Source organism: Sorex fumeus, unplaced genomic scaffold, assembly GCF_029834395.1.
Source record: "Sorex fumeus unplaced genomic scaffold, SorFum_2.1 ptg000003l, whole genome shotgun sequence".
Taxonomy (NCBI): Eukaryota; Metazoa; Chordata; class Mammalia; order Eulipotyphla; family Soricidae; genus Sorex; species Sorex fumeus.
This window is the reverse complement of record NW_026606060.1, coordinates 40,670,144-40,686,661: the sequence shown is the minus strand read 5'-3', so window position 1 is coordinate 40,686,661 and position 16,518 is coordinate 40,670,144. Positions and strand designations below refer to the sequence as shown.

General features: G+C 43.1%; 1 protein-coding gene across 2 annotated transcripts in view; it reads right to left on the bottom strand.

Annotated features, from left to right (window-relative positions):
• Window positions 1-16,518, bottom strand: part of MRPL42 (mitochondrial ribosomal protein L42) — a 39,920-nt gene that overhangs the window by 7,704 nt on the left and 15,698 nt on the right. For both annotated transcript variants that reach the window (XM_056117262.1, XM_056117272.1), the window contains exons 4-5: window positions 14,586-14,670; window positions 9,419-9,582 (exon numbers count right to left, since the gene is read on the bottom strand). In XM_056117262.1, coding sequence (XP_055973237.1) covers window positions 9,419-9,582; window positions 14,586-14,670 — 249 coding nt within the window. The remainder of the gene's footprint in view (window positions 1-9,418; window positions 9,583-14,585; window positions 14,671-16,518) is intronic.

Here is a 16,518-nt window from a genome sequence, read left to right as displayed (position 1 = left end):
CCAATCCTAGCACCACATATGGTCCCCTAGGCAACACCAGGGATCATTCCTGAGCACAGAGCCAAGAGTAGCTCCTAAATACCACTAGAGGTGGCGCCAAGTCCTCCATCTCCCACCCATACACAATAACAACAATAACAACAAAGGAAAGCAAATAGTTCTAGCACCTGATCCCAGCATAAAGCCCCAATGTGGCACTCTGAACTGCATCCCTAAACAGGAACATCGGGAACAGGATAAGGCAAAATCCCAATCACAAATTCAGCAGCAACAATTTTTATGGTTAATTTAAGACTTGACTTGTATTTGTGGTGCTGGGGACCCAATCCCAGAGCCTCATATAAAAACAAGGCATATGCTCTACTACTGCACCCACAGCCCTGAGCAGTAACAATTTTAACTGTATTTCCAGACTTGCAATCATCAATAGCCTATGTTTACTAGCCAACACCTGATTTCTGCACAGACTTAAGCTGTGGGTGCGGCAAATAACTGGGAGGCAGGGAGGTTCAAGGCTGGATTGGTGGGGTAAAACCATAAAGCTCATTTGACCTTGATTAAGAATCTGATAATACAGAACACCTTAACCCAACACGAACCTACTAGATAAATGTATAAAGGCGGGCCAGAGATGGCACCAAGTTAGGGTACATACTTGTGCTCGAACCCTGGTACCACCCAGGTATGGGCCTGGAGGCTCCTGAAAAACATTAAGGTGGTCCTGGGGGTCGCTGGCACGGCAGGGTCAAGCAGCATTGCTACCCTGGGCTCTCATCTGAACCCCCAGCCAGACTGGCTGTCACTGGAAGGGGATGACCCCAGGCTCCAGCGCGTCACTTGGGAGGCTCCTCCCACCCGCAAAGCAAACTGAATGAACCCATATAACTTCCTAACTGAATTCTGGGAATAAATTTTCCAGGAGTTAACTGGCAAATATGCCAGCGAACCTTCCCAATGACTACCAGAAATAAGTCTCCTTTTCAAAGAACTGAAAGACCACAAGAAGCTCTGGAGATAATTAGGTGAGACGATGTTCCATGAGGGAGTTAACTGAGCACTCATACACTGAATTAAGGGTTAGAAGTTTTGTGAGAAATTACAAACCGAAGGTGTATTCCTGGAGAAGAGAAAATAATCTAGAGCAAAACATGTGATTAAAAAGTTAACAAGAGGGCTGGAGTGATAGCACAGGGGGTAGGGCGTTTGCCTTGCACGCAGCCGACCTGGGTTCGATTCCCAGCATCCCATATGGTCCCCCAAGCACGGCCAGGAGTAATTCCTGAGTGCATGAACCAGGAGTAACCCCTGTGCATCGCTGGGTGTGACCCCAAAAAGCAAAAAAAAAAAAAAGTTAACAAGAATCAATCTAAAATTAAAAACTAAGAATAAATTACATCACGTGCAGTGGTGTTAATAGGGTGGTAGCCACGTACGGTGACTTTAAACAAATAAAATGTCATGAAGAAAATAAGCTAACAACAAGGGCTGGAGAGATAATATAGCGGGGCACCTGCCTTGCATGTGGCCAATCCAGGTTTCATCCCCTGCACCATATGCACCCCACCCTGTAGAGCTCTCTGAGTGTAGGGCCAGGAGTAAGCCCTGGGTATAACAGGGCATGGCCAAAGAAAAAAAGCAAACCAAAAACCTACCCACAAAGAAAATTCCAGAAGGCCAGTCTGAAATGTCCTCACAGGTGGATCATAACATTTAAGAAATGAGTAATACCAGGGATGAAGCGATAGTACAGTGGTTTGCCTTGCACATGGCCAACCAGGGTTTGATGCGCAACACCCTAGATGTCCCCTGAGCCCTGAGCAGAGAGAGCCAGGAGCAAGCCCTGAGCAGTGCCATGGGTGAGTCCGGAGTGCAGAACCAGGAGAAAGCCCTGAGCATCTCTGGGTATGGATTAAAAATCAAAAGATTTTTAACAACAACAACAAAAAAACAGAGACTCCAGTTTTTCCAGAGCTGCCATTACCAGGTTACACAGAATAAAGACTACATTTCCCTACGTCCCTGATGGCCAGCAGTGAGGACCCTAGGGGAGGGACGCAGGGGATGCACATGGTGCCTGAATGATGTATGCATGAAACCTCATCATTAACAGAACTATAGACCACGGGGCCTAAAATAAAATTAAAGTGGTTAAAACAAGTCCACCAAAGATGCTTTAAAAGGAAGGAGTTACAAGGAAAAATGAGCTTCCTGCTACTGTCCTGCTGTGGAGACCCTGGCCAGCCAGGCACAGAGGCCTTCCATCCTGCCCTCAAGACCCCCAATAAAATGCTTTCATCAAAAAAAGAAAGAGGAAAACTGTTATAATGATAAATGATTATCATTATTATATTAATATTTAGCATATTCCATATGCCAGGATATATGTGTATATATAAATATATATGTATATTTATATATGTATAAATATATATTTTATATATATTTACATATTATATATTTTATATATATAAAATCTCAAAGTCATAATGGGAGTTAGGCATTATAATCTATATATGTCATCACAAATGCAGATTAGGCATTATTATTTATACTTTCATTAAAAGACAGTAGATTGGGTCAAAGAAACAGTACAGCGGAAAGGGTGCTTGCTTTGCATGAGGCCAATCTGGATTTGATCCTTGACATCACATAGGGTTTCTATATGATGTAACAGAGTAAATCTTGATGCTACTTGATGTAATCAAGTAATCCCTGAGCCCAGAGCCAGGAGTAAACCCTGAGCACTTCCAGGTGTGGCTGGAAAACCAACAAAAAAGAAAAGGAAATGAGATGGGTGGGGAGTGGGGAGAGGAGAAGGAAGGGGAGAAGAGAGGGGAGGAGAGAGGAGAGGAGACTGAATAGTTAAGTACCAGAGATAAGATGATCTGGGCTAGCCCAGGGCTCTCTTTTTATTTGGTTACTTGTTTTATTTTTGAGCCACACCCAGTTATGCTCAGGACTTACTCCTAGCTCTGGGCTTAGGGATCACTCCTGGGGGGCTCAGGGTGCCATAGATGGTGCCAGGAATCAAACCTGGGTGGGCTGTGTGTAATGGAAGTGCCCTACCCATTGTACCATATCTCCGGCCTTTTTTTTTTTTTAACTTGCTTTTTAAAATTTATTTTTAATCCTGATGGTGCTCAGGATTACTCTTGGCTCTGTAGTCAGGGAGGGGCTCAAAGGGATCAAAGCAAACACCCGACCCTCTGTAACGACCTCTCTGGCTCAAGCCAGAGTTGTTTCTCTTTGGCACAAAGTTGTACTCTAGAAGAGCTTGACTTAGGGCTGGAAACCGCCACTTGGAAGTGACTTATATCAACCCAAACATATGCACACATACCAGATGACTACTTGGTCATCAATCTCACACAGGCTTTTTTAAGGCTCTGAATGAAGACTGTCAGAAGTACACCTATACGTAACATTTTTCTTTTTGTACGTACGTGAGTAGGTTTTTTCCCCTTTGGTTTTTGGGGCCACGCCTAGTGATGCTCAGGGTTTACGTCTAACTCTGCACTAAGGAATCACTCTGTGAAGTACACAGGTGGGACCCATATGGAGGCCAAGAATCAAACCTGGGTTGGCCATGTGCAAAGCAAGGGCCTTACTCACTGTGCTATCCAGCCCAGAATAGATAATTGGACAATCAATTCCATCCAATTAAAACCTGCTTACAATTAAAATTGCATGAACTTTTTAATTAGAGAAGACACACCAGGATATTAATAGTTAAAAAGCTAATTAGAAGTAATACAATTAAGTAAATAAGATTAAACCTAAGCGGGGAATTAGGCATAAAATGAGAAAGTAACATTTAAGACTCCCTAAGAGTCTTCTCCCCTTCAGTTTTGCCTCCTTTGCGTTAGATACCTTTGAAGAATTATACTTAAGTTCAATGATCTGGTTATTAATAAAAAAGATTCCAAAAGATTACGACAATTTGATAAAATATTGCAACAGAACATTCAGGCAGAAACAGGCACTGAAGTCATCAGTATAGAGAATTTCAAGGTGTGGTATGAACTAAAAATACTATAAGAAGAAGAAAAAATATGACAGATGTAATGAATCATAGAAAGAAATTTTATGATATGGCAATGACTCAGATATGGAACTGAGTGTGAGGTGATGTGCTAATTTGTTTTCATATACTCTGCCTTACCAAGATATGGGAAAACCCACATAACACACATAAATTAAGTGACTTTCAAAAAACAAAGAAAATCAAGAAAGAGGATATAAAATAGATGCAGAAACTGACAGATACCTAGGTATGAAGATATCAGAATTTTATCTTCGGAAATTGAGACAAAGATACCACTTTTATCTAAAAAATTATAGGGGCTTTTTTTTTTTTGAGGTTGTGTACGTTTAAAAGACTGTAAATACTGTAAATATTTATAGGGTCTCAGTGGTACAATGTTACTAGAGCAGCTCATCACTGTAGTTCCATTATTCCTCTACCAATGTAAAAAGACTTTCCCCCTCTTTCGGAGCAGCTACCTGGTCTTCAGTGTTGTCCCAGCTGCAAGAGATGCCCCCTCACTCCCCACTGCAAGTGGTAAAGAACACTGGGACCAAAAACATAACCCTTTCCATGCATTCACTGCCCTGGAACCTCTGCTCTATCAGAATATAGGAATTTATTTGCCTGCAACACTATTGTCTGACTTATTCCTTTATATCACCGTATCACTGTCATCCCGGTGTTTGTCGATTTACTCGAGCGGGCACCAGTAATGTCTCTATTCGTCCCAGCCTTGAGATTTTAGCAGCCTCTCCTTACTCATCTTTCCCAACAACTGGAGGATCTTTCAGGGTCAGGGGAATGAGACCTGTTGTCGTTACTGTTTTTGGCATTATCGAATCTGCTACGGGGAGCTTGCCAGGCTCTGCACATGTGGGCGGGATACTCTCGGTAGCTTGCAGGGTTCTCTGTATGATTTGTTGCCTACTGTCTGAACTCCAAACATGGTGTGGTAATTATGGAAAATGGGTAGGAAGTGTCCGGAAAGTGGCCTGAAGCATGGCAGCAGTTGGGTAGTGGAGGTCAGCTTCGGGGGCTGGGTCCCTTGGGGTGAGGAGGGCTCTTACCCACCCCCCTCTGGGGCGTCCCGAGTGAAAATAGCCTGGCATGGAGTCCCAGGCTGTTTGCTTCATATACCACATATAAGTAAGCTCGTTTGGTATCTCTCTTTCCCCTTCTGATTCATCTTGCTTACATGACACCTTCTAGTTCCACCTAAGTTGTAGCAAAATGAAAGACTTACTTTCTTATAGCTGAGTAGTGATCCACTATGTATGTGTACACACACAGACATAACTTCTTTTCCGGGGTGGGAAGGGATGCAGTGGGGAGGCACATCTGAGGATGCTCAGGGGTTACTCCTGGCCCTGAGCTCAGAAATTACTCAGGGTGGGACTGGGGGGACCATATAGGGTGCTGAGGATCAAACCTGGACAGCCACTTGCAAGGCTAGCGCCCTACCTGCTGTACTACTGCTCTGCACTTACAGGCTGTTCTAGATGTTGGCTAATGTTAACAGCACAGCAATGAACAAAGGTGCTCATAATTTTCCAATTAGTGTTTTTGTGTTCTTGGCACAGAAACCTAGGAGTAGAAATGTTGGATGATATGGTAGTTCTATTTTTAACTTCATTTGTTTGTTTTTTGTTTGGGGGGCCATCCATACCTGGTGATGCTCAGGGGTTACTCCTGGCTTTGCACTCAGGAATCACTCCTGGTGGTACATGGGGGACCATATGGGATGTCAGGGATCGGACCCAAGTCTACTGTGTGCAAGACAGGGCCTTACCCACTGCATAATCACTCTGATCCCTCTATTTTTTTTTTTTTTTTTTTTTTTTTTTAGAAATCCCAGAGTTTTCCATAGACACTGAGTCAGTTTACTTCCCACCAACAAAGAAGGACAATGGTACTGCGAAAAGAATGGAGAAATTTGAAAAACTACGGTCGACTATATGACATCTATGCTATGAATGTAATTTATACTCAGTGAATCTCAGTAAAAAAATGAAGTGGCAGAGTCTGGCAGTATCTCTAGCTCTGCACTCAGGAATCACTCCTGGTGGTGCTTAGGGGAACATATGGGATGATGGGGACCAAACCTTGGGTTGGTTGCATGCAAGGCAAATGCCCTACCTGATGTATTACCACTCTGGCCTCTGTAGATTTTCACCGCTGCGTTTTAAGACATACATGGAGCTGCCATGCCCAGTGCTAATACATGAGACTATCAGGTAGATGCAGTGTATCTGGGATAAAGGAATACATGGAAAGACTATAATGGCATAGAACTGTTGGAGAACGCAGAGAAGTCCAGATGAGAATGTCCACAATCTAAATGAAAGGGCCAGCGGTGAGAGCAGGAAAGGGGGAAACTGAGGAGAGGGCTGTGCATAATGAGGAGCAGTGGGTGACCTGACAGTGTGGGAGGGGAGAGGAAGGGAAGAGACACGAGGCCTCGAAAGATCTCGACAGGTGTGTTTGGGTGGATGTTTGTGCCATTCACACAACTGGGCAAACAGGTTTGCAAATGAGGAAGATGAACTTGTTGGTTATTTTTAATCTGAAGGTCCATGTAATAGTGAGCAGGCCTGGGAGGGAGGGAAAGAAGGTATTTTCATCCCTGAGCACTGCCAGGTGTGACCCAAAAAGGGGAAAAAAAAAATCTACACTCCCCCTTGCAACATAAATTCTTTGGAACCTTTTCTTTATCTCCCTCCACACCCCCCCCATCATATTCTGGATTCTAGTCAATATGAATTACCACAGAGTACACAATTTCCCTAGCAATATTCTATTTGAAGTGCCGTTATCCCTAACTTCTTCCCATTTTCCATGGGTAACCACTATTCACCTACTCAAGGCTCCATCACTCCATTCTGCCTCTTCATCTACCCTCTTTGAAACAACTTGAAACATGAATTGTGGTTCTGATCATCTAGCACTTCGTAGAGCATCTTGCTGAATGCATAGAATTCATTCACTCCATAAACATGTTTTGTCACAAGTGTGCCAGCTAGCGGGATGACTAAATGAATCAGAACAAAGTCTGCTCAAATAAACACAAACTATTTAAAAACCAACCAGTTAAGTTTTGTAAAGAAGAAAATAAACAAGAATTTGAAAAAAATTATAAAGTCAGAGTCAGATTACCTTGTAAGAATGACTGTAATGTGGGGCTGGGAGCTGGCATAGAAGACCCACGGCAGGCTTTGCATGTGGCAACCCAGGCTCTATCCCCAGCACCACCCAGTTCCCAACAACAAGTGGACAGCAAACTCTGAGAACTGCTGGACACAGCCCCAAAATAAAAATAAAAATTAAGAAGCTGGAGCGATAGCACAGTGCATAGGGCATTTGCCTTGCATGCAAATCAAACCTGGGTTTGATTCCCAGCATTCCATATGGTCCCCTGAGCACCGCCAGGGGTAATTCCTGAGTGCAGAGCCAGGAGTGACCCCTGTGCATTGCCAGGTGTGACCCAAAACGCAAAATAAATAAATAAATAGCACTGTAGCACTGTCCTCCCATTGTTCATCGATTTGCTCGAGCGGGCACCAGTAATGTCTCACAACAAATTGAGACTTGTTACTGTTTTTGGCACATCGAATACATCACGGGTAGCTTGCCAGGCTTTGCCATGTGTGAGAGATAATAAGTAAATAAACAAAAATTAAAAATTTTAAAAAGCCTAATAAAATGTGTGTACAGATGACAAAATAGGTTAAAACAGCAAGAAGCCACTATCTACAATTTCTTTTTCTGTCTGAGTTTTCTACGTTGACAGATCCAAACAATCCCAGCTATCGGCTGGTTGAAGCCACAGATGAGGAAGCCACAGACACAGATGGCTGATGATAAGAACTCGAGCTTTCACAGATTTTGGTATCTGCAGTCTACTGAAACTGGTTCCCAGAGGATAATGAAGGATGACTGCAGTTAGCTTTTGAGGAGCTGGGCTGGAGAGCAGCTCCAAGGGAGAATGCAGTCTTCATACGCAAGAAGCCCAGATTCAAGTCCTGCCACTGCATGGTCCTCCAGCTCTCGCCATAAGGGACGCCACCCTGGGCACAGAGCCGGGTGTAAGCCCTGGGCACTGCTGGGTGTGGCCCCAAAACAACAAAATTTGGGGGGAGTCGAAAGCTGTGAGTGTGTTTTCAACTGTTCAAGGGTCTGCATCTATACCCACCCCTCCCACGAACACTGTTCAAGAATCAAGCGTACTTGCAAAAAGACAAGTGGGAAATATACTAATACATAGAAGTACAGAGGGTAAGGTACTTGTCTTGCATGTGGCCAACTCGAGTTCGATCCCCAGAATCCCCTATGGTCCCCCAAGCATACAAGGAATGATCTCTGAGCACAGAGCTAAAAGTAAGCCCTGAGAACTGTTGATGTGACCAAAAAAAAAAAGAACTTCTAAGGGAGGTGGGGGGAAGTGTGCAACTACTTTCTAAAGAAAATAAGAACAACATACACTGCCCAATCATTTTCTACACCTCTCTTGTCCACTTCCCACCCCATCCCTTTTTCCCTGCAACACCTTAAAATCTTTAAAGAAATTGCTTACGGGTTAAGGACGAGAACAATTATTGGTGAAGATAAGAACACCAAATCAAATGCTCGAGAACTCTTACCAAATTTACTAAAACCTGTGATTAAATTAAAATAAAATAAGGGGGCTGGAGTGATAGCACAGTGTGGAGGGCGTTTGCCTTGCACTCGGCCAACCCGGGTTCGATTCCCAGCATCCCATATGGTCCCCTGAGCACGGCCAGGAGTAATTCCAGAGTGCATGAGCCAGGAGGAACCCCTGTGCATCGCTGGTAGGGACCCAAAAAGCCCTCGCCAAATAAATAAATAAAATTTAAAAATGAAGCACCATTATATTTCACCAACATTATATGTTGATTTAAAAATACAATTCAGGGGCTGGAGCAATAGCATAGCGGGTAGGGTGTTTGCCTTGCACACAGCCAGCCAACCCGGGTTCAAATTCTGGCATCCCATATTGTCCTCTGGGCACCACCAGGAGTAATTCCTGAGTGCAGAGCCAGGAGTAACTCCTGTGCATTGCCGGGTGTGACCCAAAAAGAAAAAAAGAAAAAAGAAAAAAGAAAAACAATTCAGGGGGCCAGAGATAAGAGAAGAGCGGGTAAGGTACCTGCCTTGTACATGGCAACCTGGGTTTGATCCCTGGCATCCCATGTGATCCCCTGAGGGCAGAGCCAGGAGTAACCGGAGTATTGCCCCCCCCAACATATAATTCAATATATATCTGAAGTGGGTGCCAATGTTCCCATGCCAAAAATAGCCTCAGAAATTTGTTCATGCAGGGTAGTTATGTATTCCTTTGAAAGGGGTGGGAGAAGAAAAGAAAACAGAACTTACTGTCCGTGAGGGTACCAACGGTGCTTGGTAGTAAAAAACATTTTGCTAAGTTGTTCTATCATAGGTCCTTGTTCAATATATTCACTTTTTTCTTGCAATTTGGTTTTTAGGACTTGATCATGTGTTTCTTCATTATTTTGCACAGGATCTGGTCGAGGAATAGGCTACAAAATAATCATAACTCAAATTAAGCATCAAAATGTAAAAGCATTAGTGAGCATTTGATTGTGTTTACAATAAAATAAATAATACATTCAGTCATTCATAAGAGTACCTCCTGGTGGGTAAATAAGCCCTTACCAGTATTGTCATGGTCACGGTCCTCCCGTTGTTCATCGATTTGCTCGAGCGGGCCCAGTAACGTCTCCATCGTGAGACTTGTTGTTACTGTGTTTGGCATATTGAATATGTCATGGGTAGCTTGCCAAGCTCTGCCGTGCGGGCGAGATACTCTCGGCGGGGCGGAGGAATCGAACTCGGGTTGGCCATATTGACTGCGTGCAAGGCAAATGCCCAACCGCTGTGCTATCACTCCAGCCCACCAGTATTGTACTTAGTTATATTAGTCACTAAGGAATCCCATATATTTTTCTTCTTACATCAAGTTTTGGATTTATTTTCCAATAATCAAGTTCCTTCTTAAAGTTGGTTCTCGGGGCTGGGGCAATAGTATAGCAGGTCAGGTGTTTGCCTTGCACACAGGTGACCCAGGTTCAATCCCTGGCATCCCATGAGGTCTTCCGAGTATCGCCAGGAGTTATTGCTGACTGCAGAACCAAGATTAACTCCTGAGCATCACTGGGTGTGACACCCAATAAAGCCCCCACCCAAATATAAATAAAGTCGGTTCTCCCCCAATAGTTAGTACCTTAGTTTTTTATTTTCAAAACTAGATTTTATGCTTATTCTTGTTTAGCATTGTCTAGTCTCTACCTTGCATAAAATTAAAGATATAATAAAAATCCTTTTATTGAAAATCCTTTTATTGAAATTTCCTTTTTCTCCCCCACTTTAACACCATGGTCTACAAAGCTGTTCATGATGGTTTGTTACAGGCATTGAACATTCCAACCCCAATTCCAACATCACTGTCACCATTCCCGCCACCATTGTCTCCGTTTTCCCAACCACCCCTCAAACTAAACGGTACAAAAAATAATTTCTAAAAAACTTTGTATATAAAGTGAAAATGCAAGTATCTGCAAATTATCACCAGACCTTGAAAGGTACTAGCAAATATGAGATGAGAGCATTTCATATTTTCTCTCTCCTTTAGGCTATTTATACCTATTGCTAAAGGCTGAATATTTTAGTATTACAAAGTCATTTTCAGGTCATTGCAAGAGTACAGTGGGCAGGGTGTTAGTCTTGTGCACGGTTATTGCAGGCTGCAGACCTAGAATTTCACATGGTCTCCAGAACACCACCAGGAGTATGCCCTGAGCACCTCCAGTGTGCCCACCCCTCCCCAAATTTTTTTTTAAATAAGTCATTTTCAAGTATTAATAAATGTTCACTGTCTCTCTTCCCATTCCAAAGTAGTTTCAATTCTAATACACTAGAAATTTCCTGTTTCATATGATTAAAAACAATTTTTCCAGAGATAAAAAAAATAATGTCATTTATAGATTCTTTTATATCATTAGCAAAAGCCTCCATAAGACTTACAACTAGTTTTTAGGACATGTTTGATTTACTTAAACTTCAAAGAAAGGTATATAAATGTTTCAGTAAAAAGTGAAAGCTGAAATAAAACTGAATGTCAACCTTATGAAGCATTCACAAATGTCATCCTGAATTTCCACTGTTTTATTAAAAATTTTCAAAGTCTGACATTTCAGTTCTTCACTAAAACAGCCACTAAAAAGTACTTACATTTTTGCTATATCTTTCTAAACTACTGTTCGGTGTTTTTGTGTTTTAGTTTGCCCTCAGTATAATACCTTTATTTTCCTGAATTAAGCTGGAGAGATAGCACATCGGTAGGGCATTTGCCTTGCACGCAGCCAGCAGGGCCGAGCCGGGTTCGATTCCTCTGCCCCTCTCGAAGAGCTCGACAAGGTATTGAGAGTATCTCGCCCGCACAGCAAAGCCTGGCAAGCTACCTCTGATGTTTTTAACATGCCAAATACAGTAACAAGTCTCAAAAACAGAGACGTTACTGGGCCTGCTCGAGCAAATCAATGAAAAACGGGAGGACAGTATCTTTGTAAATTACAGTATCTTCCTGAATTAAAAATACCAAATCCTAGAAAAACAATTTTTAGAATATTAATATTTGTAATAAAATGAACCTGACACAAAGATAAGAATCTTTTTACCTGATTTGGAAAACAATATGCAGACTACCAAAATACAAAGAGACATATCTTAAGCCAGTCTCAGTTATTATTCTACAACAACCAGGCAAGCTCTTTGTATGAAATATGGTTTCCAGAGCCCAGAGAACCAAATGGTCCATTAGAACTGCAGTCCTACTTCTCAGGAAAAAAAAAGGGAAAATCAAGCCTACATTTTATGTGATATTTAAGAATATTAATTTAGTGTTTTTTTTTAAATGAGACTGAGAAACCCGGTAAAAGAAAATATTTTATTCTCAAGCTTAAAGAACTAAAAGAAACTATTTCAAGGGGACTGGAGAGATAGTACAGAGGAGAGGATAGGGCACCTGCCTTGCACGCAGCTGACCCAGGTTCAATCCCTAGCATCCCATGTAATCCCCCGAACACTGCTAGGAGTGATTTCTGAGTGGAGAGTCAGGAGTAACCCCTGAGCACGGGTAAGTGTGCCCTCCAAACCGCCCCTCCCCATAGAAACTATTTCAAATATGAAACAGTAGAGTTTGAGTGAAATACAATATATTAGAATAAAAACAGGGATCAGGCACAGAGCCAACCCAGATTCCATATGATCCCCCCAGCACCGCCAGGAGTAATTCCTGATTGCAGAGCCAGGAGTAACCCTCTGAGCATCGCCAGCTGTGACCCAAAACGCAAGGGGGGGGGGGGGGGGGTGGACAATAACAACAACAAAAAACGGAAATCTGGGAGTAGCTCGAGTGGTAGTGTTCCTGATGATGCCCAAAAAGTGGCCCTGGCCCCTCTTTGGTCATCCAGATGTGGAAACTATAGTAACAAATAGAAAACCAAGGGCCAAACAAAAGAATATCAGGAATGTCCTAGATTTGATCCCCAGCACCCCACCTGGTCCCCCGAGCACAGGAGGGTAATACCTAATTGCAGGAGTAACTCCTGAGCATCACCAGGCCCAAAAACAAAACAAAAAACAAACAAACAAACAAAAATAATATAACCAAAAAAATATTATGGAACACCACTGTAAAAATACAAGTTTTTCAAAATTTGTAACAAAGAGTAGTCTGGAACAATCTAATGCATTTTGGTTTTGTTGTCTGGGCCATGGGCAGTGGTGCTCCTAGCTTATTCCTAGCTCTGTGCTTTAGGATCCCTCCTGCTCAGGGGACCCTCTGCAGTGCAGCGGATTGAACCACAGCTGGCTGTGTGCAAGGCAAGCTTTTACCCCTGTACTATTTCTCTAGTACCAGGGAAAATGCATTTATAAAGACTAGTCTCTAGTACATGATCCCTGTCAGAAATCTACTAAATATTAGACCAGAAAGTGATGTTTGCAATGTTTAAATGCTTCATTTTGTTGCTAGTGGCGAACAAAACTTAAAAAAGAAAATGGGTCTGGAGAGATAGTACAGGGTTAAGGCATTTGCCTTGTATGCTGCTGAACACAGCTCAGTCCCCAGCACCACACAGCATCCCCTGATCCCTGAGCACAGGATTAAGCCCTGAGTACCACGAGGTACAGTCCAACGACCAAAAACAAAACCAGGGGCTCAGAAATGGTTCAGTGCCAAAAAAACAGCTGCTCTGCAACCAGGAGGCCTCAAGTTCAACCTCTACCTTACTGACAATGTGCTAAGCACAGTCTGGCAACTGCACTGCTGGGCCTCGGCATTCTGTGGCCAGAAGTGTGTGAGCATGGCGTCTAAAAGTATTTGATTCTTGGGACCAGAGTGATAGGACAGTGGATAGGGCGGTTTTCTTGCATGTGGCCAATCCAGGTTCAATCAATCCCCAGCATCCCATATAGTCCCTCAAGCATTTCCAGGAGTAATTCCTGAGTACAGAGCCAGGATACCCCTGGGCATCGCTGGGTGTGACCCCAAAAAGCTACACACACACACACACACACACACACACACACACACACACCAGAAACTCTAGCGCATCATCTATAGCAATTTGTCTTTTTAAAAAATAAATAAATGAATAAATAAAAGTATTTGATCCCTGGGAACTCTGCAACAACAACAACAACAAAATGTGCAAGTACGGCTGTCAGGATCCATGTAAGCAGGTGTGAGCATGGTGGTGTGGACACTACAACCAGAATGTACGTGATCACAGCTGAAAGAGTGCCACCCACCCCATGCAGGTGTGCAAGCACTGCAGCCAAGAATGTACTCAGGGAGTGTAGAGGTAGTAAAATAGGGAAGGTGCTTGCCTTGCACGTGGCCAACCTAGGTTCAGTCCACCCTCAGCATTCCATGTGGTCCATCAAGCCCACCATACCTGAGCACAGAGCTATGAATAAGCAAGCCCCTGAGCACTACTGAATGTGGCCCAAAATCTAAAACCAAAACAAAGCAAAACAAAAAGGCAGCAAGCACCATAGCCAAATGTGTGAACGCCAGAACCAGACGTGGGATTCCCAGCGAGTGACACAACTAAGCCTGTGAGCAACTCTTTGTCATCCCAATAACAACAGAAGCAAAAGCAAAGAGAATTTACTGTTTTAACTGATTATAGCCAGGCAATCTGTTTACCATGGTGTTGACATTTATGACCTTGCTGTACACCATTACCTCATCTTAACACCACCAAAGTGCCCAAGACCCTCACCTATGCCATGTGTGATCTCTAGTCTACCTACAAGGGTTTTTAAAAAATGAAATAAAATAAAATAATTTTAAAAAATTAAGGAATAGCTCAAAAGAAAAAGTAAAAAAAGCAAAAGCGATTTAAAACAAACAAACAAAATACACACACATATATATCAAACTCTGCATATCATACGGAAGAATGCATGTTTCCACCAGCAAATAAAAGATTCTAAGAGGTTTCCCCATACGTACCTTTGTGTGTTCATACGGAATGTCCACAGAAGGGTGGTAGCATACTATCGTCCTCCCATCAGATGTCAAAGCAAGCTCAACTTTGCTAAAAAATGAATGTTTTAGATACAGAGTTAAGAGTTTATTCAAAGCAGAATAAATATTCTTAAGAGTTGAAATTAATTAATCATGAATCCTTGAAGGAAAGAAGACAGATAACTGGCCTAGAAACTCTACTCCCTGCATTATAAAGGATAACTCAGACCATCCCACAAAATAAGCCAAAGTACAACAGCAAATCCTTAACATATACCCACTCTTTCATTTATCTTAGTCTCCAAATCATTCCATTTTAAACCATCCAAATCTTTGGAAAAGACCTTCATGCTTCATCACAATTATTAAAACTTCTCTTCCTTATCTAAATACTGGTCTCAGAGGTTTAAAAAAATGGGGCTGGAGAGACAGAACAGCAGGTGGGACGCTTGCATGCAGCCAACCTAGGTTTGATCCCCAGCATCCCATACGGTCCTGAGAGCGCCAGGAGAGATTCCTTAAGCACAGAGACAGGAGAAAGCCCTCAGCACTACCAGGTGTGGCCCCAAAACAAAACAAAACAAAAAAGAAGGTTGAATGAATGGGGGCGTGAGTGATAGGACAGGGGCAGGGCATCTGCCTTGCACACAGCTCGTCAGGTTCAATCCACAGCATCCTGTAAAATCCCCTGAGCCTGCCAGGAGCAACCCCTGAGCACAGAGCCAGAGCAACACTGGGCATGGTTCCCCAACCACCCCGGAATTTAAAAAAAAAAAAGGTTGAAAAAGGGCCAGAGATAGGGCTAAAGTAGTAAGAATACCTGCCTAGTATGTATGTATGAGCGAGGGAGTGTTCTATCCCCAACACCACCGCATGGCTCCTTCAGCACCATGGGGGTGATGGGGACCGGGGGCCACAGAGGGGAACCCTGCTGAAGACAAGCACTGCTGGGAGTGCTCTGCCCCTGTCCCCACTAGATGTGGCCCCAACAAAAAATTGTAAGAAAAACATGGCTGAATCATTCAAGTTGAAGACCATCAAGTATGTAATACTCAGTTATAAAGAATCCCCTGAATAGGGCCAAGGAACTAGCCCAGTGCATGCTTTTCAAGAGTCATGGGGTTCAGTCCCTGAAAACTGTACTTGGTCCCCCAAGTACTGCCTGTAGTGACCTCTGAGCACCAAGCTGGGAGTGGACCTTGAGCTCTCCTAGCTACAACATAGCCCCCAAACAATACAAATAGACAAAACTACTTCTTCCAGGCACCAACTGATTCTGTCTTTTTTTTTTTCAAAGACCCTGGTAGCTACTATAGCATCCACACACATTCTAAAGACTATGACTATCATGGGGCCCAGAGCGATAGTACAATGGGTAGGTAATTTATCTTGCACGCAGTCCACCCGGGTTCGATCCCCAGCATGCCATATAGTCCCCCAAGCACCACTAGGATTAAGTCCTGAGTGCAGAACCAGAAATAACCCATGAGCATCATTGGATGTGTCCCAAAAAGCAATAAAAAGGCTATCAGCTTTTATTAAACTCATTTGGAACCAGAGCAACAGTAGAGTGGGTAGGGCGCTTGTCTTATAGGCAGCTGGCCCCATGTTCAATCCCCAGCGCCTGATACGGTCCCCTGAGACTGCCAAGAGTGATCCCTGAGTACAGAGTAAAGAATAAGCTCTGAGCACAGTTGGGTGTGACCAAAAAACCAATAAATAAATAAATATTTAAAAATAAACTCATGGTTCTCTAAATGTCTACTAACTAAAGTTCCTAGGATTTTTAAGGCCAAGTGGACTTGAATCAAAATAGCAATTAGGGCTGGAGAGATCTTACAGTGGGTAGGGCACGTGCCTTGCACACAGCTGAACCTAATTCAATCCCCAGCACCAATTGTCCCTGAACACTCCCAGG